Genomic DNA, 23,810 nt, shown 5'->3' with positions numbered 1-23,810 from the left:
AGTTTACCGACAGACTATACACGTGTGTTAAAAGTTTTATTACCAGTCGCTGTGTGTACCTGACGTAGGTTTGAAGAATCGCGTGCATGGCTGTCTGCCGCCACTCACCTGCGTAGGGGAAGGAGGCGCGCCGCGCGTGCATGGCTGTCTGCCGCCACTCACCTGCGTAGGGGAAGGAGGTGTGCGGCGCGTGCATGGCTGTCTGCCGCCACTCACCTGCGTAGGGGAAGGAGGTGCGCGGCGCGTGCATGGCTGTCTGCCGCCACTCACCTGCGTAGGGGAAGGAGGTGCGCGGCGCGTGCATGGCTGTCTGCCGCCACTCACCTGCGTAGGCTGTCTGCCGCCACTCACCTGCGTAGGGGAAGGAGGTGCGCGGCGCGTGCATGGCTGTCTGCCGCCACTCACCTGCGTAGGGGAAGGAGGTGCGCGGCGCGTGCATGGCTGTCTGCCGCCACTCACCTGCGTAGGGGAAGGAGGTGCGCGGCGCGTGCATGGCTGTCTGCCGCCACTCACCTGCGTAGGGGAAGGAGGTGCGCGGCGCGTGCATGGCTGTCTGCCGCCACTCACCTGGGTAGGGGAAGGAGGTGCGCGGCGCGTGCATGGCTGTCTGCCGCCACTCACCTGCGTAGGGGTGGTGCGGCCGGCCGTAGGAGGGGGGCAGCCGCGGCACGAACCGCCTGTTGGGCTCTGCGCCCGCCGCGTCGCCGCCGCCCAGGCCCAGCATGGAGCGGCAGGAGGGGGCGTCGTGCGCCGTCAGCCGCCACGCCACGCCGCTCACCGTGATCAGCACCACGCCCACGCCTGCCGGCATCACCACGTCTCACTCTCAGCTCGTCACGTGTCCGTAGCGCCGCCCCGTACAGTTACACAAAGTGAAATCAAATATGACGTTTCTAACTCAGCGGACGTCTTCAGGACCGAACAGAATCGAAGTCCTGAGGACGACCGCTGAAAACCAGCCGAAACTTCAACTCATTTTACTTCATTTTGGAGGATAACGCGGCGATATCTCACGCTCACACCTGCAGACTTCAACACTGTCATTCTTCATTGCCGTATGGGCATAGTGCAGCATCACAAAATTACACAAAGTGATCTCAGAAATTACACCTTGTAATGTAACGAACTACTGAAACTACCGATACCACCGGCTGGCGAGGTGTGCGGTGCCGTCAATCAACTTCCACGAGCAAGTGAACTTTAACTACATAAACATAAACAAATTATTTTGTTACAAAACTGTTAATATGAGGACAATCATGAGGTATATTGCCACAGAACTATATTATAACCACTATTTCATTTTTCATGAAAATGGTTGGCGGGTGTAGAGACAATGAGCAGTTGGTGTTGAGAGGTCTTGTAATACGCTTGCTTTGAGAAGGTCAAGGATAGAGGGAACGCAATGATGTATTGGAAAAGCTGTTACATCGAAAATTAATAAATATCGTCACGATCACCATTTATAAAATAAAAGTTGGGAATTTAAATATGTGTCAGTTCTTACGCAGCATAATACAAACCCTGGACCTCAAATTGATTTAACAAACAGCGGATATCGAGATTCATCACTGGATCACGATCGTGCAACAACGACCAATAAAGGTAAGAAAGTTATATTACTCTAAATTCAAATTGTGATGATACCTTTCTTTCTCCATGTCTTCAACCCTTTATATACTGTTGTTAGAGTGAACAGCGTGACGGGGACTTGTGGTCGACTAGGCACTCCAGGGAGACCACACAGGTTTAAAATGATAATTTGTAGCTTAATATACTACTACTGATAATAATCAATATTCGTCCCCCGGAGAAAGAGCTGCATTACAACCTCTAACCGAGCGGACGTCTACAGGACTGAACAGTTTCGACGTCCTGAAGACGAGAACTAAAAACCATTTTGCAATATAAACCGACAATATCCCACACTCACAAACGACGACACCAAAATGTGCCACTCTCAAATCTTACGGCTTTAGTGCCACACCACACATTTAAACCAAGCGAAAACAAAAATGACGTTTCTAACTCAGCGGACGACTTAAAGACCCAGCAGCTCCCGCTCCCTGATGACGACCGCTGAAAACAAGCCGAAACGTCAACTCATGTAACTTCATTTTGCAGTATAACGCGGCAACATCCCACACCCAAACCTGGCAACATCGACCATGTATCACTCTTACCTTAATGTGTGCGTGTAGTACCACACCGCACAATTATACAACACGAATTAAAATGTCGTTTCTAACTCCATGGAGATTTGGAGGACCGAACAGTTACAACGACCTGATAATTGACCGGAGTTTCACATCACTCTGTTGTAGAATGCCGCAATACTCAATGCCACTCCCCACGATCAGTTCTGCATACTCGCCTGGCGACATCACCACGCCGGCCTTGTGACCGAGTGGTTCTAGGCGCTTCAGTCCGGAACCACGAGGCTGCTACGGGCGCGGGTTTGAATCCTGCCTCTGGCATGGATGTGTGTGCTGTCCTTAGGTTAGTTAGGTTTAAGTAGTTCTAAGTCTAGCAGACTGATGACCTCAGATGTTAATTCCCATAGTGCTCAGAGCCATTTGAACCAATTTTGAATATTTCCACGTCTCTCAACCAGCTCCTCGCGCCTTACACGATGTGACCGTAAGTGATCATCTGGGTTTAGCGCTGCGTGACGCAGAGTGAAACAAACTCGCCTTTTTGTACAACTCAATGGGCGCCTTCAGGGCGCATCAGTTTCGACGTCCTGAAGAGAAGCGTTGAAAAGTGGCTGAAGTGTCTACCTACCTTACGTTATTTTGGAATATAACGTGGCAGTACACCGAAAAGAACTTTCGTCAAGTTGGTACTGCCTCTTAGAACCAGCGGCCTCATATTTTTGGGTTTACAAGCACAACCGTTAAACAGGACGTCCGGGCAGAGACGAAACCTTAAAAACTACAAACTAAACAAAAACGGCAAAAACCGCTTTGAAAAAAATGGTTCAAATGGCTCTGAGCCCTATGCGACTTAACTTCTGAGGTCATCAGTCGCCTAGAACTTAAAACTAATTAAACCTAACTAACCTAAGGACATCACACACATCCATGCACGAGGCAGGATTCGAACCTGCGACCGTAGTGGTCGCTCGGCTCCAGACTGTAGCGCCTAGAACCTCACGGCCACTCCGGCCGGCAAACCGCTTTGAAGCACAGTTTATTTTATGCGGATGCTGTACCTGCATTTTTTGAAACTTTGTTATACTAACTAATCCCTTGAAAACGGAAATAGATTGCGAAATCAGCTTACTGTGTTACACGTATAGACTTTGGTCTGCCAGTTACAGTCAAAAAAAGGAAAAGGATTGACGTAATATTTTTTACAAAGTTTTTCGTTAATTAACCAGTCAGTACGTGACTGCCCCCTCGTGTCATTTTCGACCTTTTAGGCAAAAGTCATAATTACTTATTCTTCTGTTTCATGCCCTAATCCAAAGCCAACCTGTGCAGCTGGTCCCGACGGAGGTTCGAGTCCTCCCTCGGGCATGGGTGTGTGTGTTTGTCCTTAGGATAATTTAGGTTAAGCAGTGTGTAAGCTTAGGGACTGATGACCTTAGCAGTTAAGTCCCATAAGATTTCACACACATTTGAACATTTTTTGAAAGCCAACCCAGTACCGTCGTTCCCGGTTATGTGGTCCCTTCCATTCTAATTGATTTTACTACAGAATTACAGAATATCCTCTATAGGTCGAGGGAAGGTAAGAGTAAGCAGGGGTGTAAGATTACACAGGATAGTTTCATATAGTTGGCAAAACTGCAAATAGTATTTCATGTAATGTATTAGTGTGTCTACAATAGTAATTAATAGAAGTCACGTTGTCATTGGCCTGCTGAAGTTCTTTCAGATCTCGGAATACTAGGTCCGTCAGAATTTTCAATAGTTCGAAAACCTCTGGACGTATTATCGGCTTGAGCTAAATTTTGTAACTTCCTCAAACCAAGGTAAAGAAAGCAAGGGTCATGAGAGAAACTGAACCTCACAAAATGTTATGATTACTTCTTTTCCACTTTCAAGAAAAAGGAAAAACAGCAGCTAAAAGCAGCAAAATTAAATAGAACGGCAGAAAGTGCTAACATTCTACAAGTTTAACCCTAGATAGCGCAGGTGAAAATGAAGACAACGAACCAATAATTTTTTCAGGATGCTGGAACACATTTCGCTAGGACAAGGTAAAGTGCTGTATATGAAATGGGATGATGGCAAGCGGAGCCGGCCGGGGTGGCCGAGCGGTTCTAATCGCTTCAGTCTGGAACCGCGCGACCGCTACGGTCGCAGGTTCGAATCCTGCCTTGGGCGTGGGTGTGTGTGATGTCCTTAGGTTAGTTAGGTTTAAGTAGTTCTAAGTTCTAGGGGACTGATGACCTTAGAAGTTGAGTCCCATGGTGTTCAGAGCCATTTGAACCATCTTTTTTTTTTTTTTTTTTTGGCAAGCGGAATGCTCTGTTTATGAAGGCACTTTCTTGTTTACTTGTGACAAATGCTACTGTACAGTCTCAACCTCGCAGCAGGCCAACAGTGTGTAAGTGACAACTGTTTCTTTTGTTTTATTTTTCCAAAAAGATTTCCAAAAATTAATAGTACTTTGTAAAACAACAAGATTGATAGTTTTTGTATTACCCCACGTATCACCAAAAATCCATTATGTGCCTACTGTTACTGTGTGGGCGTATGCTGTTGCCAAAACACCGGTCGGCAAAGAGATTGCGAGAAGATCGATAATAGTCACTGGAGAAAGCGTGCCTATCAGGAGGCCAAAGACAGCCTCGCTAGAAACACGCCACCAACGCCGTCTTATCTGCCAGTGTTTATGTCGCCACTACGGACTGGAGGGCGCAGTCAGTCACAGTTCCAGGCTGTAACCCAGTCGCAGTAGAAGTCGCAGTTGCTGTCAGCCAGAGCCACAGCCTCCAGCTCAGAGTCAGTCAGTACATAGCGACTATAGTAGTGTACATAGGCCGGCCACTGTGGCCAAGCGGTTTTAGGCGATGTTGCTACGGTCGAAGGTTCGAATCCTGCCTTGGGCATGGATGTGTGTGATGTCCTTAGGTTAGTTAGGTTTAAGTAGTTCTAGTCTAGGGGACTGATGACCTCAGATGTTAAGTCTCATAGTGCTTACAGCCATTTCAACCATTTGAGTGTACATAGCAGGATTTGTACTCCACCAGCAGTGGAGGCTAATGTAGACTATTATGGAAGAGCTTGAACCAACACACGTGGACTAGCCTAGAGATAAGTAGCTTTCTGTTCTGTTAAACAAAGAACCCTGTTAATACAGTGCAGGTGCATTGTAAAACTGGGATACCGGCAACCAAACAACATTGCTGCTCCGGTACAAGACCCTACAATGTCAACGATGACACAAAAGTTATTATGCCTCATCCGACATGTCTATGTTTGGACTAGAATTTAAAGCTGTGATGGTTTCTCATTTTCGGTGCTCCTCTTTTATGGCAACTAATCAGTTGACCAGATGCTGCTCAATCTGTCGCATTTTCTTGTGCAACTTAATGAGAAAGAGAATGCCTTTCTTATTCATTCTCATGTATAGTTACCGTTCTTTGTTTAGTATCAAATGCAGGGAAATGTGCCAAAATATTAATTTAGAAAACGCAGTTATCGCATGAATTGCTGTTGCATGTGAGCCGTGCCGCTCGTTACTGGCGCGCCAGTCTCTTGGATGTCCATTATCGATCCTTCGATGTTTCTTACCTCTGCTTGCCTTGTTGTTTTCCGCATTCGCGGGGCGAGTGGCAATTGTGGTTTGCTCGGGCTACCTGCTGAGACGCCGCGAGGTACGAGGTGGGAAGCAACCACGTATATGTGGAGTTGTTTGTACGTCGTCTGCCGGTTCAGGATGGAGGATATGTGTTGGTTGCCTGCCTGTCTGCTCTCCTGATTTTGCTCGCCGTGCCTTGCGACCGCCTAGCTTGGGTTGCTGCCTAGTGTATCCTACACGAGCCATACCGGACGTCCAGCAGAAGTAAAGCAGCCTTGTGTTTCTTTTAAAGAAAAGGATCAAATGAATAAGACTTTTTGCAACCAACTTTGGTAGCCTCTTAAGTGTGGCCTTAGCGCTTACACCGCCTTTGGGGACAGCTAATTCTTTTAAATTTAAATAGTTGGGGTTCCCTGTCCTTTATAATCTTTTGGGGGTATTATTTGAATTTTCTCTTTGGGGTTCCTTCCTTGTGCTTGGTTAAATGTTTACTTGTATAGCGGGAAGTGACTCCTGGTTAAAAATCGGAGAAGGTGTTTGATGTTACTGCCGCCTCCGGCATTCGTCTTTTCAATTAAGTGTTGTCATCCCTTCGAGCGATCTGGTGTCACTCCTCGTTAATTAATGCTGGTTTATGTGTACTTAATTTTGAATTGGCCATTTGAATTAATATTTTGGAGCGCAGTATAGCACTAAGGCAACCTCATTGTATACCACCTTGTGCAGCGGTCTAGTAGCTTAATTTTCAGTGGCACGAGTTAGCTCCACTACCGGTTTTACTGATGTGCTCCCTTCAAAATCTTGTCTTGTACAAGTTTGCCCCATGTGTGTCTGGGAACACAGAGATGAGCTTTAGTGTGACTTCAGTGCTAGTCAGTTAATAAAATCTTCATTTTGGCTTGGCTTCCACGGAAGAGTTTGAGTGGAGCGTAGTGTGTTTGATTTGTTATTCATTTAATTACTGTAAGTTTGTTTATTTAATGGCGAGCAAGACATTTAAAGACTGCTGGTATTAACTCCCCTGGTTGCTGGGTGTTGCTAATTCGCTCCAAATGGCCTACCACTTATTCAATGGCAAGGTTGTTGATTAGTTGGTTACTGTGAGTACAAACTCACGCTATTTATTTGTTATTATATATTATGTATTTATATGTTATTTGTTAACATCGAGTATAGATTTAAGTGTTAGGAAGTCGTTTCTGAAAGTATTTGTATGAAGTGTAGCCATGTATGGAAGTGAAACATGGACAATAAATAGTTTGGACAGGAAGAGAATAGAAGCTTTCGAAATGTGGTGCTACAGAAGAATGCTGAAGATAAGGTGGGTAGATCACGTAACTAATGAGGAGGTATTGAATATGATTGGGGAGAAGAGGAGTTTGTGGCACAACTTGACAAGAAGAAGGGACCGGATCGTAGGACATGTTCTAAGGCATCGAGGGATCACAACTTTAGTATTGGAGGGCAGCCTGGAGGGTAAAAATCGTATAGGTAGACCAAGAGATGAATACATTAAGCAGATTCAGAAGGATGTAGGTTGCAGTAAGTACTGGGAGATGAAGAAGCTTGCACAGGATAGAGTAGCATGGGGAGCTGCATCAAACCAGTCTCAAGACTGAAGACCACAACAACACAATATTTGTTGCCGAAATTGTTAAAGTGTCTCTGTCGTGATTCAATCACTAGCTACGTGTTTGAGCTAAATTGATATGAACCTTACATTGCCTGCTTAAAATTTGTTGCCAGCAGAAACCCTTCAGAGAACTAAGTTTTGTCACTGCTTAGGTTAATCTTTACTGGGAGCAATATTTCATGTAGTTAAATTTTGTCTCAAAATGTGTATTTCTCTGATGTAATAAACGAGTGATAAAAGAAAAAAGCAAAGGGGCCTGGTCCTTCCTGTTGTGTCCGGTTTGTAACAGGTATCAGTATGTTCTAATTGTGGTAAGTCATGTTCATTACTGGTAAAGGCAAGATCAAATCTGAAGCAACTACAGTTCCATTCTTGTCGTCGTCCCCCCCCCCCCCCCCTGCCCACTCTTCCGGTAAACTAAAAGTTAAAATCATCCGTAAATTCAACCGTAGTATCTCATTTATTAAACAAGCTTCTATTGTCCTGCAGCGCTGACGTCCCTACCGTACAGACGAGAGATTCTTTGAAAAAGACGGCACATTTCACTGTGCCTTCCTCCAAGATATGCGCTCGAGCGCGTCACTGAATACGGAAGCTCGTCCCCAGAAAACCGCCCCACAGTTCGCTGCGCCTGTAATCTGAGCGCAACGCCGGCCTGTGTAAACCCTGCAGCGAAATTCAGCGACGGGCGCCAGCCCAGTAATTGCCGGACGGACGCCGCAGTCGGCCAAAGGGCGGCCGGAGAGTGAAAGCGCTCCGGCGACGCTGACGTCACCCCAGCCCAGCATAATAGCGCGCAATAACGAGGGAATTCCCGGAGGTTTTAAATCTTTCAATCCCTCGCAGCGGTTCTCAAACGGGGAAGGGAGGGGGGGGGGGGCGGCAGGAGAGTAGAGGGGGGGAAGGGTAAGGTCTTTTCCCCCGGAGATTCATCTTCAGTACTCGTGCAGAATGCCTTTCTCTTGTCTGTTCCATAATTTCGTCCCCGCCAGCGTGTTCGCGAAATTTGATATTCAACAACGGCTTGCGGAGCGCGAGCCGGCTCGGGCGAACCCTGCAGAAACTGGGCGGTAATTCTAAGGTGCAAGAGGAGTGTCCCTTTATGTACAAGCAGTGGGGCCACTTAACAAAAGGCATTCAACTTTTATGGAGGCGCAGGTTCCCCGGCGTCTGTGCCGGCGTCCCCTGATGCCTTTGCCGAGACCTTCAGGAGGAGGTGTAGGTGTTGGCTGACGAAAAAGATTCTGCGTCGGAGAGGGGTAGTGGGGGGAAGGAGGAGGGATGGGGGGCGGGGGGGAGAGAAACAGAGCGAGGGGAGAATGGAACGGGGTGAGCGTGCGGCGCGACGGACACAACGGCTCGGGGGCGGAATGAGCTGTGGCGGGCTTCGGTCTCATCAAAAGTTTAGCGTGCCGCCTCCGCTTGATGAACGATTGTCCCGCTGCGAACGAACAGCGGGCTTGTTGCCTTTTTAATGCGGAGTTCCAGCGAGCGACGCTGGAGACAGCCTGCTGCCTTCCTGTCGTGCGGAAGCTGGATGAGAGATGGCGCTGACGGGCCATGGGCGATGCAAGAGGCACAGCAAGTGCGAGAATAGCGTGACCTTTGTTGACAATATCCGATTCCATGGTCCTCCACTGTCGGAGGCTATTACTTTGAAAATATTCTTATCCCGTAAAATAAATAAGGAAAACACTGTGACGGAAACGGAATCGGAGGCTTCGAATCTAATACTACAGTATTCATACGCCTGTCGAATATCTTGATTAATATTAATCGTTATGCGAGCTTATTTTCACATATTAAAAGAGTCATTTCTACAAACCGTAAATGAGGCAAGTACGAGATGTACACTACTGGCCATTAAAATCGCTACACCGAGAAGAAATGCAGATGATAAACGGGTATTCATTGGACAAATATATTATACTAGAACTCACATGTTATTACTTTTACACGCAATTTGGGTGCATAGATCCTCAGTAATCAGTACCCAGAACAACCACCTCTGGCCGTAACAACGGCCTTTATACGTCTGGGCATTGAGTCAAACAGAGTTTGGATGGCGTGTACAGGTACAGCTGCCCATGCAGCTTCAAGACGATACCACAGATCATCAAGAGTAGTGACTGGCGTATTGTAACGAGCCAGTTGCTCGGCCACCATTGACCAGACGTTTTCAATTTGTCAGAGATCTGGAGAATGTGCTGGCAGTCGAACATTTTCTGTATCCAGAAAGGCCCGTACACGACCTGCAACATGCGGTCGTGCATTATCCTGCTGAAATGTAGGGTTTCGCAGGGATCGAATGAAGGGTAGAGCCACGAGTCGTAACACATCTAAAATGTAACGTCCACTGTTCAAAGTGCCGCCAATGCGAAGAAGAGGTGACCGAGTCGTGTAACCAATGGCACCCTATACCATCACGCCGGGTGGTACGCCACTATGGCGATGACGAATACACGCTTCCAATGTGCGTTCACCGCGATGTCGCCAACACGAATTCTACCATCATGATGCTGTAAACAGAACCTGGATTCATCCGAGAAAATGACGTTTTGCCATTCGTGCACCCAGGTTCGTCGTTGCGTACACCATCGCAGGCGCCCCTTCTGGGATGCAGTGTCAAGGGTAACCGCAGCCATGGTCTCCTAGCTGATAGTCCATGCTGCTGTAAACGTCGTCGAAATGTTCGTGCAGATGGTTGTTGTCTTGCAAACGTCCCCATGTATTGACTCAGGGATCGAGACGTGACTGCACGATCCGTTACAGCCATGCGGATAAGATGCCTGTCATCTCGACTGCTAGTGATACGAGGCAGTTGGGATCCAGCACGGCGTTCCGTATTACCCTCTTGAATCCACCAATTCCATATTATGTTAACAGTCATTGGATGTCGACCAACGCGAGCAGCAGTGCCGCGATACGATAAACCGCAATCGCGATAGGCTACGATACGACCTTTATCAAAGTCGGAAACGTGATGTTACGCATTTCTCCTCCTTACACGAGGTATCACAATAACGTTTCACCAGGCAACGCCGGTCAACTGCTCTTTGTGTATGAGAAATCGTTTGGAAACTTTCCTCATGTCAGCGCTTTGTAAGTGTCGCCATCGGCGCCAACCTTGTGTGAATGCTCTGAAAAGCTAATCATTTGCATATCACAGCATCTTCTTCCTGTCGGTTAAATTTCACGTCTGTGGCACGTCATCTTCGTGGTGTAGCAATTTTAATGGCCAGTACCGACCGCTACTTGAAAATACTGAAAGAAGTAAAGCAGAAAGGTTGTAATTACTTTCGCCTCTTCAGGGGTCAACCACTTAATCTTCTGGAATAGTTACCCTCCACGAAGAATATTATTCACAAGAAATTCGTAACCAGGTCATTGTAGTTTATCTGAGACTCATAGAGGAAGGATTCACCAAGTTGAAAGACGTGGACTGTCTTCATTTTGAAAAGTATATGAATATGGTTCAAATGGCTCTGAGCACTATGCGACTTAACTTCTGACGTCATCAGTCGCCTAGAACTAAGAACTAATTAAACCTAACTAATCTAAAGACATCACACACATCCATGCCCGAGGCAGGTTTCGAACCTGCGACCGTAGCGGTCGCTCGGCTCCAGACTGTAGCGCACAGAACCGCACGGCCACTCCGGCCGGAAAAAGTATATGAATAACGCGATCGGTCAATCACGTTATGCTGTATGGTTAGTTAAATGCCGGACCTCCTTTTTAGAGACTTTCTGGTTCATTGGTGCCCAATAAAAGAATCCGATAAATTAGCATTTCTTATTACGCATTTCTATGACGCACAAGTGAAGTCCGCTGTGGAACAGCGGTCCTAGGCGCTTCAGTCCGGAAGATCGCGGCCGCTACGGTCGCGGGTTCGAATCCTGCCTCAGGCATGGATGTGTGTGATGTCCCTAGGTTAGTTAGGTTTACGTAGTTCTAAGTGGAGGGGACTGATGACCTCAGATGTTGAGTCCCATAGTGCTCAGAGCCATTTCAACCATTTTTCTCAGATGTTAAGTCCCCATAGTGCTTAGAGCCAAGGTCGAGGTAAATGATGCCTTTGTCGTGTTCATGTTCTTGTGTAGACCATTTGAAGCAATTTACATTTAGAATGCCAATTACGTCTTTGGCATCCACTTCTACCAACAGCTGTGTGTCGTTTACAAAGTTTCCTATTAAACTCAGTTTTCTTTAGGCAGGTTTCTTCAGTGTTAAATAATTTTTGTTCCAAATGATTTATGTATATCTCAGCTATAGTACTAGGTATACATGGCCCTCTCGCTAGGCCGTCTGATTGCTTATAAAAGTTGCCTTCAATGTAAATCCTACAGAACGTTGAAACCCTTTTCTCAGTTTTTTTTTTTTTTTTCTGTCTCACCGTTAATTCAGAGCTGTGGATAAAAGAACTTCCGGAACTCGGTTTTTGCAAACGACATATTTTCATGCTGTGCGTTGTTGTGTTAGCTGGGGGAGTTTCATACAAATCGCTAGATACATAAAGCATGTCTTGGATAATTACATATCAGGCAGCAATTTTGATCAATTGACGCAGAAGACATGTCAAGAAATTTCACGAGACAATATTTGGAAGCTGTTTGCTTTCATTCCACAACTAATACAAGGAACCATCCCGCGATTCGCTTGAAGTGATGCAGGGAAACCACGGAACCTGGATGGCCAGACGGGGGATCGAATCGTCGGCCTCCCGAATACCTCTCTCAGCTTATTCTGTTCCATTCGTTAATGACACGCAGTAAACTTCACTGTTAGTAACCGTGTGTCTGGGCCGAAATTTCTCTAATTTTAGTGTCGAGATCCTAATTTCTACGTTAAAGGGATTTTATGCGGCTCTAGAGTCATTTTGATAGCGAGCTCTCGAAAGTTTTCGAGTAATCTATTCGTGAAACTCTTCGTCTTTCCTATGATGTCCCCCACTGATGTTTATTGCGCATTTCTGTGAAACTCTCGCGCAGGACTGAACGAAACCCTGAAGAACATAGCGCCTTTTTTTCAGTATCTTTTCTATCTCACCGGTTAATTCAACAAACAAAATATTATCCAAACCCGCCTTTTGTAAGCGACATTTTGCATACATGGATTGCGCTTATTAGACTACAATGATAAATATGAAATTATCGTCCTACACACCTACATTTGAGGGTGGTGGCCCCCGCCTTCCCCCCACCCTCCACCCCTTAAATTGCATTAGATCCTGCGAGGTATTCACCGTACCCTTTTACAGGTAGGCAAACGTTCCCTACAACCTGCATATACTGCTCTTACTGAGTAGTGGTGTGAACTATTACCCGCGAAAGTGTGACACATCTGCCGTTGCTCTTCCTGTTTCTGAGTTATGATATTGGTACAATAGCTTCCCGCACATATTTTCAGTAACATAAACAAGAATTTGAAAAAGTTCAAATCGTATTATTTCTGTTACAGCCATTACGAAAACTTTGACGTACGGGCTCATTTTCACAGTGCGTGTGATAATTCATAGATCAAAAGATTGTTTTTAAGAGCGAATCATAGTATATCAGCTGAAGATGGGACGTAGTACATAGATAAATAAAAGCACATAACCAGAGCTGTTTCCTACGTTATTTGAGCAACATTCACGAAATGATGTGACACAAACATACACTCCTGGAAATTGAAATAAGAACACCGTGAATTCATTGTCCCAGGAAGGGGAAACTTGATTGACACATTCCTGGGGTCAGATACATCACATGATCACACTGACAGAACCACAGGCACATAGACACAGGCAACAGAGCATGCACAATGTCGGCACTAGTACAGTGTATATCCACCTTTCGCAGCAATGCAGGCTGCTATTCTCCCATGGAGACGATCGTAGAGATGCTGGATGTAGTCCTGTGGAACGGCTTGCCATGCCATTTCCACCTGGCGCCTCAGTTGGACCAGCGTTCGTGCTGGACGTGCAGACCGCGTGAGACGACGCTTCATCCAGTCCCAAACATCCTCAATGGGGGACAGATCCGGAGATCTTGCTGGCCAGGGTAGTTGACTTACACCTTCTAGAGCACGTTGGGTGGCACGGGATACATGCGGACGTGCATTGTCCTGTTGGAACAGCAAGATCCCTTGCCGGTCTAGGAATGGTAGAACGATGGGTTCGATGACGGTTTGGATGTACCGTGCACTATTCAGTGTCCCCTCGACGATCACCAGTGGTGTACGGCCAGTGTAGGAGATCGCTCCCCACACCATGATGCCGGGTGTTGGCCCTGTGTGCCTCGGTCGTATGCAGTCCTGATTGTGGCGCTCACCTGCACGGCGCCAAACACGCATACGACCATCATTGGCACCAAGGCAGAAGCGACTCTCATCGCTGAAGACGACACGTCTCCATTCGTCCCTCCATTCACGCCTGTCGCGACACCACTGGAGGCGGGCTGCACGATGTTGGGGCGTGAGCGGAAGACGGCCTAACGGTGTGCGGGACCGTAGCCCAGCTTCGTGGAGACGGTTGCGAATGGTCCTCGCCGATACCCCAGGAGCAACAGTGTCCCTAATTTGCTGGGAAGTGGCGGTGCGGTCCCCTACGGCACTGCGTAGGATCCTACGGTCTTGGCGTGCATCCGTGCGTCGCTGCGGTCCGGTCCCAGGTCGACGGGCACGTGCACCTTCCGCCGACCACTGGCGACAACATCGATGTACTGTGGAGACCTCACGCCCCACGTGTTGAGCAATTCGGCGGTACGTCCACCCGGCCTCCCGCATGCCCACTATACGCCCTCGCTCAAAGTCCGTCAACTGCACATACGGTTCACGTCCACGCTGTCGCGGCATGCTACCAGTGTTAAAGACTGCGATGGAGCTCCGTATGCCACGGAAAACTGGCTGACACTGACGGCGGCGGTGCACAAATGCTGCGCAGCTAGCGCCATTCGACGGCCAACACCGCGGTTCCTGGTGTGTCCGCTGTGCCGTGCGTGTGATCATTGCTTGTACAGCCCTCTCGCAATGTCCGGAGCAAGTATGGTGGGTCTGACACACCGGTGTCAATGTGTTCTTTTTTCCATTTCCAGGAGTGTATAAAGCAAGTCTGACAGTGAGTCATGAGTAACCGTGGTATGTGACGTCGTAGGAAAGAACGGGCTTCTGCTATTTCTGTCCGTTCGACATCGCGATTGTTAGAGAAGGAGCAAATGCTCGGATTACTCATCGAAAGGAGTGATCCTTGGTAAAGTTCAGATCATCTTGGATATTTGCCTCAATCATTTTACAGAGATCATGGAAAACCTATATCTTGATTGCTGGACATCAACCTGAAAACTGTTTGTTGCATCCGATTCCATTGCCTTATCCACTGCGCAACCTCGCTCGGCGCATCGTAGCAATGGTTAACGCAAAGAGAAAAAGATATGTTAATTTATTTGACTACGGGCTTTTTTTATCATGTTGACTTCGTTTCCGCTCGAACTTCTCAATCCCAGGCAAACTTGTTTCGAGGATCTCTTCCTTTCCGGATTAGTAATAGTCGACATGAAATAAAACGATATTACGAAATTTTGTTGCAGTTTCGAATATTTTTGTCATCAGCTGTAGCAGTCATGGAAATCATACCTATTGGTGACAAATGAAAATTTCTGCCAGGCCGGACTCGAATCCACGGTTTCCCATGCCTAGTACATCTGATGTCAAAAATACTCGCAATGTCGACGGAATTTCGTAATATTACTACAGCTGCAAATCGTCACCAATGTCTTTGTTCCTTCAGACAGGCATGCATGTTATTAGAATGCACGTCATCAGAAATAGGGCACAAGCTCTGAACGTTTAGACGAAGAAGGAAATCGGGAGTGCCCCTCCAAGGGAACCATCCCGGCATTTGCCTGTACCGATTAAGGGAAATCATAGAAAACCTAAATCTGCATGGTCAGACGCGGATTTGAACCATCGTCCTCCCGACGGCAACTCAAGTGGTCTAACCTGTGTGCCACCTCGTTCGCACAGAAATAAATGTGAAGCGGCAAGGAGAGATACACAAAGGGGGAAAAACTAGGCAACGGATAACAATAACGCTTGTCTTGCCGCTCGCAGCAGCTCCGAGCTCACACTGGCAGTAATAATTTCACGAGGAAATTTCCCTTTCAGTTTTAGCCGCTAAGCGCTGGCACGAGCTACACTGAGTAAGGAACACATGGCAGAAAATGAATTCATATTTTTACTGCATGCTACTGCCTACGTTGAAGAGGGAAACTTTGTCGAAATGAAACGGTGAAAAAATGTATGGAATTTTTAAGCGGAGTAAATGTTTCCGATATTTTAAAAAATACATCAAGGGTCCCCAAACTGCTTTGTGGGAAACATTTGCTGCTGGCATCTAGTTTCGAATATTGCGCTCATTGTCTCAACATGGGCTGAAACGAGAACAAGCAACAAAGAGCAAGATAATTAAATTTGAACGTAAGATGCTCCAATAACAACACAGTGACATGAGCACCTTAGTTTTCGACAGTTCCATCCATTTTGTGACTGTAAATAAGACTTCGAGTAGTTGCCGACATCTCAAATCAAACTTTAATGATGTCCGACACATACGTTCAGCTTCTAACTATGTTCATATTTGACATTTAACAGATAGAAAATTACAAGCAGACTTTACCTTGCATGCTTTCAATTTGAAACAAAGTTGTCATTATCAAAAGTATGATGGATTAAACACACAACTGCTAATAAAGAGATTCACATACGGGCTAGGAGCGCATGAAGCAACATGACTTCGATAAAATAAATTACAGCTGTAGAACACTACCCATCGGAAATATTTCACCTCGTAATGACGCATTTTTGGTAAGTTTAAATATGGCTACCGGCTAACTTTTTACAATTGTCTACATAACAGAGAATAATGTTTCCTTCTCTAGATTGTCGCACAGATGACAAAATGGTAGATATCGAAATAGACGACAGAGGGATAGAGAAACAATTAAAATCGCTCAAAAGAGGAAAGGCCTCTGGACCTGATGGGATACCAGTTCAATTTTACACAGAGTACGCGAAGGAACTTGCCCCCCTTCTTGCAGCGGTGTACCGTAGGTCTCTAGAAGAGCGTAGCGTTCCAAAGGATTGGAAAAGGGCACAGGTCATCCCCGTTTTCAAGAAGGGACGTCGAACAGATGTGCAGAACTATAGACCTATATCTCTAACGTCGATCAGTTGCAGAATTTTGGAACACGTATTGTGTTCGAGTATAATGACTTTTCTGGAGACTAGAAATCTACTCTGTAGGAATCAGCATGGGTTTCGAAAAAGACGGTCGTGTGAAACCCAGCTCGCGCTATTCGTCCACGAGACTCAGAGGGCCATAGACACGGGTTCACAGGTAGATGCCGTGTTTCTTGACTTCCGCAAGGCGTTCGATACAGTTCCCCACAGTCGTTTAATGAACAAAATAAGAGCATATGGACTATCAGACCATTTGTGTGATTGGATTGAGGAGTTCCTAGATAACAGGACGCAGCATGTTATTCTCAATGGAGAGAAGTCTTCCGAAGTAAGAGTGATTTCAGGTTTGCCGCAGGGGAGTGTCATAGGACCGTTGCTATTCACAATATACATAAATGACCTGGTGGATGACATCGGAAGTTCACTGAGGCTTTTTGCAGATGATGCTGTGGTGTACCGAGAGGTTGTAACAATGGAAAATTGTACTGAAATGCAGGAGGATCTGCAGCGAATTGACGCATGGTGCAGGGAATGGCAATTGAATCTCAATGTAGACAAGTGTAATGTGCTGCGAATACATAGAAAGATAGATCCTTTATCATTTAGCTACAAAATAGCAGGTCAGCAACTGGAAGCAGTTAATACCATAAATTATTTGGGAGTACGCATTAGGAGTGATTTAAAATGGAATGATCATATAATGTTGATCGTCGGTAAAGCAGATGCCAGACTGAGATTCATTGGAAGAATCCTGAGAAAATGCAATCCGAAAACAAAGGAAGTAGGTTACAGTACGCTTGTTCGCCCACTGCTTGAATACTGCTCAGCAGTGTGGGATCCGTACCAGATAGGGTTGATAGAGGAGATAGAGAAGATCCAACGGAGAGCAGCGCGCTTCGTTACAGGATCATTTAGTAATCGCGAAAGCGTTACGGAGATGATAGATAAACTCCAGTGGAAGACTCTGCAGGAGAGACGCTCAGTAGCTCGGTACGGGCTTTTATTGAAGTTTCGAGAACATACCTTCACCGAAGAGTCAAGCAGTATATTGCTCCCTCCTACGTATATCTCGCGAAGAGACCATGAGGATAAAATCAGAGAGATTAGAGCCCACACAGAGGCATACCGACAATCCTTCTTTCCACGAACAATACGAGACTGGAATAGAAGGGAGAACCGATAGAGGTACTGAAGGTACCCTCCGCCACACACCGTCAGGTGGCTTGCGGAGTATGGCCGTAGATGTAGATGTTTATTAACAGACATAGGTATGTAACTCCTTTGAACTAGATAACATAAAAGTTTCTATATAAAAGTAGAAAGTGCCTAGAACGAACTTTTTTACCATATTTTCTGTTTAGCTTATCTCCCTGTCAGCAAATTAAGATCAAAGACTTTATTATCGGCTTTATTCGCTAATTCACTAATTGATGAATAAGAGGGGAGGCAATTACTTACCCTAGAATGTAATTTCATGTGACGTTACTAAATGTAAGTAACTAAATGTGGCCAACTTACTGATTGGTAAAAGTGATGCGCTGCGTGTGTAAAAGCTAGAAATTTCACTGTGTATGTTATAGAAACCCACTAAAATTGTTCACAGCGCCTGAAGTGCATGAGACGCCTGTTTCGCTGTTTTTCGTGAATACAGACTTCTTCTCCGAGCTCCTTGCTTAGGTTGCTCATTTTGCAATGTCAGCAACAGAATATTTAATGATACTTCTTCTTACCTTAAATGTCTACTTTGGAATAGTGACACAGAAGTTTGCATACCCACAGAACCGACACGTAATCGTGTACAAAACGAACAATGAAAGATCATCGAAAGAAGAAAATTTCTGAAAGTCACTGGACTGAGGTGTAAGATACAGCCACTATGTATCCATTAGAGAATGGAATAATTGTTTAAACAAAAATAAGTTTTTTATATACTATGCATTTAAATCGGGCTAAAAAGTATAAAGTAATATCTCCTAATTTCAAAATGATTAATAACCTCAGAAAATTTCCGATTGTGAATATTTAATAGCTGTGGAAATACTGGCAAGGATGACAACGAAAAGTGTGGCACACATGCAATAGATAATAGCAATCAGGTCTCAATCAGTCTCATTCATGTCTCAATCAGTAAGTAGTGTAATAGTAAGGAGCTGAACTATTCATACATGGCGGTTGGTCCCAGCGGAGGTTCGAGTCCTCCCTCGGGCATGGGTGTGTGTGTTTTTCCTTAGGATAATTTAGGTTAAGTAGTTTGTAAGCTTAGGGACTGATGACATTAGCAGTTAAGTCCCATAAGATTTCACACACATTTGAACATTTTTTAATCATACATCAGTTATGCACTGGATGCACCCCATGTTTTTCGCCTTAGATATTAAAGGTATTTTCATAGCTATTAAAAATTCATAGTCACAAATTTTCTGGACTATCTGAGGTTAGGAATCTGTATGTGGCTAGGAGAAATTATTTTATAAACCTCCGAGTACAGCTTTAAACCTTGAAATATTAAAAATTCATTCTCATTTAAATGATTATTTTCTGTTTTTTAATCATGGGAATGAAATTTGTCATTATATTTCAAACATTTTAAAGAGATTATACAAGAGACATGGGATGACTGCACGTTTATTTCAGTTTCTCTTCTCCTGACTCAACCAGTGCATTGCCTCCTCTTAAGTGTACATCACGAAAAGACCGTGAATGTAAAAACCAGAGGGATTCAAGCTCACATGGAAGCTTACCAACTATCGTTTTTCCTGTGAACCATTCGCGACTGGAACGGGAAAATGGGGGAACTGAAGTGGTACACAAAGTATCCTCCACCACACACCAGACACGGAAATATGTCAATATTGCACTGCCATCCAATTCTGAACTACGTCTAAGGTTTAAAGTCTCTACCTCACCAGGAAGTCAGCCTGTAATAAATTGCAAAATCTGTACTGAACGGCCGGTCTATGTGGCCAAGCGGTTCTAGGCGCTTCAGTCCGGAACCGCGCTGCTGCTACGGTCGAAGGTTCGAATCCTGCCTTGGGCATGGGTACCTGTGATAGTTAAGTTTAAGTAGTTCTAAGTCTAGGGGACTGATGACCTCAGATGTTAAGTCCCATAGTGCTTAGAGCTATTTTAACCATTTGTACTGAACGGACAGACAAGAAAGCGACATCCACTCCCCTTTCCCTCTCATTCTGCTCGGCCGTACCCGTCCGCTCGCAAGCCGTCTGGAACGCACAGTGATACTACGTGCACAGCACGCCGGCGGTCCTCCAGGGTAAATGTCAGGCGCTACCAAAATTTTTCACCTCTATCTCCGCCCCTACCTAACACACCGAGAAGAAAGCGAGTTGGTATTGGATTGTCATCCGGATCTGAGCTATGTTTAAAATTTCATACTTCTTACTAATCAGGAAGTAAGCTGGAAATGAAATGCAAAATTTGTAACAAACAGATAGACAAGAAATGGGCCTAATACAAACAAACGTGGTAACAAGGGAAACATCGTTCCAAGCATCGTATAATACGCTTCATTTTTTAAGTCGCATGATATGATCAAAACACGAGACTTGCTGCACTGTCTATCTCGAATATCATTTCACTAAATTTAGGTAACAGGCTTCCAGGAAAACAATATCGCCTTTCTACCAGCGAGTCTCGTTTGGATTTCGTATGACGCAGACAGAATTGTTAAGAAATTAGCCGCCCTATTACAACCACATCTAATTCTATACAGAAGATATCGTCGTCGCGCTAAGCAAACTGTCTATAAAACCATCGAAAATATTGAATTTTCCACATCTGCTGCAGACAAGAAGAAGAACGCTTTGAAGAATACTGCTGCCACCGCACTCGTCGATGGACCATGTGTTTTCTGTGGATGTAGACTGAAGTTTAGCATTGACATTAACGATTCGTTTACTCATGGTAATGGTTGGCTTACTGTAGCTATTGTACATGGAGGTACAGGAGTACCGAATGTTCCTGGACTGGAAAGTTTTGTAGACAGAGACATTATTGCCTACCGTACCTACCATATGGCAGAACTTGCAAATAATGACAACAAGTTCCACTACCCAGTTATTTTTATTTGTTTATTTTCACAATCGTGATTTTGGCATGAGCGCAAATCTTCACTTACTTTACTAAACTAGTATGAAATGTTTTCCTGGTAAGTGCGGATGTTTCTTCAAATTTATTTATTTAGCCGAGCTCAAAGAACACTAAAACACAATATAATTTAAATCTACACTTTATGAGTCCACAGTTCTACCGGGCGGAAGCCGGAGAACTTTGAGTGCAACCCTAATGGCTAAACTTGCCACCACCTAAGACACTATAATGCTGCAATAAAAATGGCGTCTGTCAGTGCCAGCACTAGTAACAATCTGCAATAATACTGAGGGGTTTTCACCAAAGAAGGTTCAACCCCCAGGAACAGAGTGGTCAGTGCGACGGAATGTCGTACCTAACGGCCCGGGTTCGATTCCCGGCTGGGTCGGAGATTTTTCTCCGCTCAGGGACTGGCTGTTGTGTTATCCTCATCATCATCTTTTCATCCCAATCGACACGCAAGTCGCTGAAGTGGCGTCATCTCGAAAGACTTGCACCAGACGAACGGTCTACCCGACGGGAGGCCCTAGCCACACGGCATTTTTTTACCAGAGAAGAAAGCACGGTTATCTGACATTTGCATGAAACATAACTTTTTTTATAAACTTTTTGATTAAGACCCCCAACAAACATGGCTCAAATTTCGCTCGTGGCTTACCTTAATGAGAACGGAATTCTGCTTCAGCACATCACATGTAACAATTTACCTTTACACTCCTAACAGTTAAAAGAGTTCTTTGCATTAGCCTGTGATTCTGCTCTCCTCACTGCAGTGAGTTACGAATTCCTTCAAACACCTCTGGATTCTTTCGTAAATCTCGACAATACTGTATAACTGTTGCTCTAGAGTCTAGTTCTTCAAACTTATCAACGTACTGTGCACTTCGATACAATCGCAGGAAGAAAATTCCAGCATATTGGGTTCAGGTGATCTTGGGGACTAAAGTAAAGCCCTGCCGACCAAACCACCTGGGATCGTATTGGCTCGTTAGATTTTGTCTTTCATGGGCAGCAAAATACGCCAGAGCCAAATCATGAATATGTCACATTCTCCAACAGACGGGCATGGGTGAAATTGAGTCCAGTCGAATGTAAACTGTATCAATGAGTTTATAATTCAAATACATTTGTACTAACTAGGACAACAGGTTGTATTTAGGTTACTGAAGGCTTTTGTCACATCACTTTTCATTATTAATCATGATAGCAGGTGATTATAATAGAAGTGCACCTACTAACGGAGGTCCAGTGTGGACTGCAATTATCGTATGACAGTGAAACTTTGTAGATATCCTAATATGTGACTGTAGACCCGATTTACGCTGGAAAAAAATTAGTACCAATTTTGGCCATCAGGTGCAAATTTTGCGCTGTGAATATACGTAAGACGTGTAGAAACGTTTCCATATGTAATGGATTAATAGCGGGATGTCGGCGGAAACTGTAAAACAAGTGAGAAAGGAAAAAAACACTGATTTTATTTATTAACCACTGCTCACTCAATTTGTCTAGTATGAGCACTTAAGATGTCAACGAGATCCTGTATTGAGCACACACCATTCCGTCTGTGAGTAGATGCACTTTAATCACAGCCATCCAGTACATCTTGTATACATCATGAATGACGTTACTTTCGCATGGTAGAAGCAGTCGAAATTATAACTAGCAGATCTTAGCGGTATTCCACGGAAAAATAAAGCAAGAATATCAAAAATCTACTGGTCCATGGAAGGCTAATAAAAAGTGAGAAATAACAACGAGTGTAACAAAAAAAATATAATTCTCGCTCAAGAATAGATAGGACATTACTCAATGTTATTGCAGGAAAACACATTAGACTACAAAGAAGCAAACAATATGGAAAGAACTGAGGACGACGTGAGAGCAGCTCTTTCTAAAACAAAAGTAAATAAATCCTGAGAATCAGGAAATACACCAACTGAACTGAAGTATGGAGGAAGTATAGTGTTAAGTATGGAGGAAGTATAGTGATAAGATATTTACAGAAACTGTTTGGCAACACACAGGTGGAAGAAAATCCACCTATGGAATGGAATTTGTCGATATATGAAAAAGGCGGCTAAAGAGTAAGCACAGTTATAAAGGAATAAGTGTTATCAGAGCGACAAGTAGGCTTTTCTCCAGGCTGTCGGCTCGGTGTCAGCTTTAACTGTACAGCAAAACGGTTTTAGATAAATGCGATCGTGTGTTGATAACATTCATTGTAGCAGACAGTTATTGGAAAAAATTTAGATAGCCTATAAAAACAATAGCACATACATGATCCCTGTGGATCTGTAGAAAGCGTATGGCAATGTCCCTCGAATAAAATTGTGGGGAGCAGTGAGAAGGGTTAATCTGTGAGAAAAATGTATCAGCCTGCTTAAGAAGTTATTCAAGAACCCAATGGAATGTCCCCTATATTGTTTAACTGTTATTTAGAACAAGTGGTGAATGGCTGGTGTAGAATGCTCGGGCATGGGACTAAAAGTTGGTAACGATACTCTGCACTCTCTTTTATTTGCGGATGATCAGGTAATAGTCTCTGAAGACGAAGAAGAAGTGGATTACCTGCTAAGAAAGCTTAACGACGAATATGGAAAATGGGGTTTTGGAATAAATGTGAAGAAAACGCAGTGTATTTGCATGCGACAGGATTGGGTGAAAATGTCCTAAGCTTACACACTACTTAACCTAAATTATCCTAAGGACAAACACACACACCCATGCCCGAGGGAGGACTCGAACCTCCGTCGGGACCAGCCGCACAGTCCATGACTGCAGCCCCTAGCCCCCACACAGGACTGGGTGCAAATTCACACGGAGGAGGGAAAAATAAAATCCTGCAGAAGCTACAAATATCTGGGAACAAAATAGATAACTTCGATGTATGTGAGAAGGATGTTAGTACCAAAAGAGCAGTGGGGTAGAGAGCTAGAAGCTGTACATGGGATAATATGGAATAATAACTTTGGGTAGGACTCTAAGAAAAGAATATGATGGAGAACATAGTTTTATGTGGGGCTGAGATCTCGCCACAGACAAGGAAAGCTGGAGACAAAGACGAGGAGAAAAGGACTCTATGAGAAGATGCTTG

The 23,810-nt window shown here is 44.9% G+C and overlaps 1 protein-coding gene across 1 annotated transcript in view; it reads right to left on the bottom strand.

Annotated features, from left to right (window-relative positions):
* The window catches only part of LOC126161274 (uncharacterized), a 145,056-nt gene that overhangs the window by 7,635 nt on the left and 113,611 nt on the right, over nucleotides 1-23,810 (bottom strand). Inside the window, exon 4 of the mRNA XM_049917014.1 lies at nucleotides 622-801. Within this exon, the coding sequence (XP_049772971.1) occupies nucleotides 622-801 (180 nt within the window). The remainder of the gene's footprint in view (nucleotides 1-621; nucleotides 802-23,810) is intronic.

This window comes from Schistocerca cancellata, chromosome 2 (assembly GCF_023864275.1).
Source record: "Schistocerca cancellata isolate TAMUIC-IGC-003103 chromosome 2, iqSchCanc2.1, whole genome shotgun sequence".
Taxonomy (NCBI): Eukaryota; Metazoa; Arthropoda; class Insecta; order Orthoptera; family Acrididae; genus Schistocerca; species Schistocerca cancellata.
The sequence above is the reverse complement of the archived record's forward strand: the minus strand, read 5'-3'. Positions and strand labels throughout refer to the sequence as shown.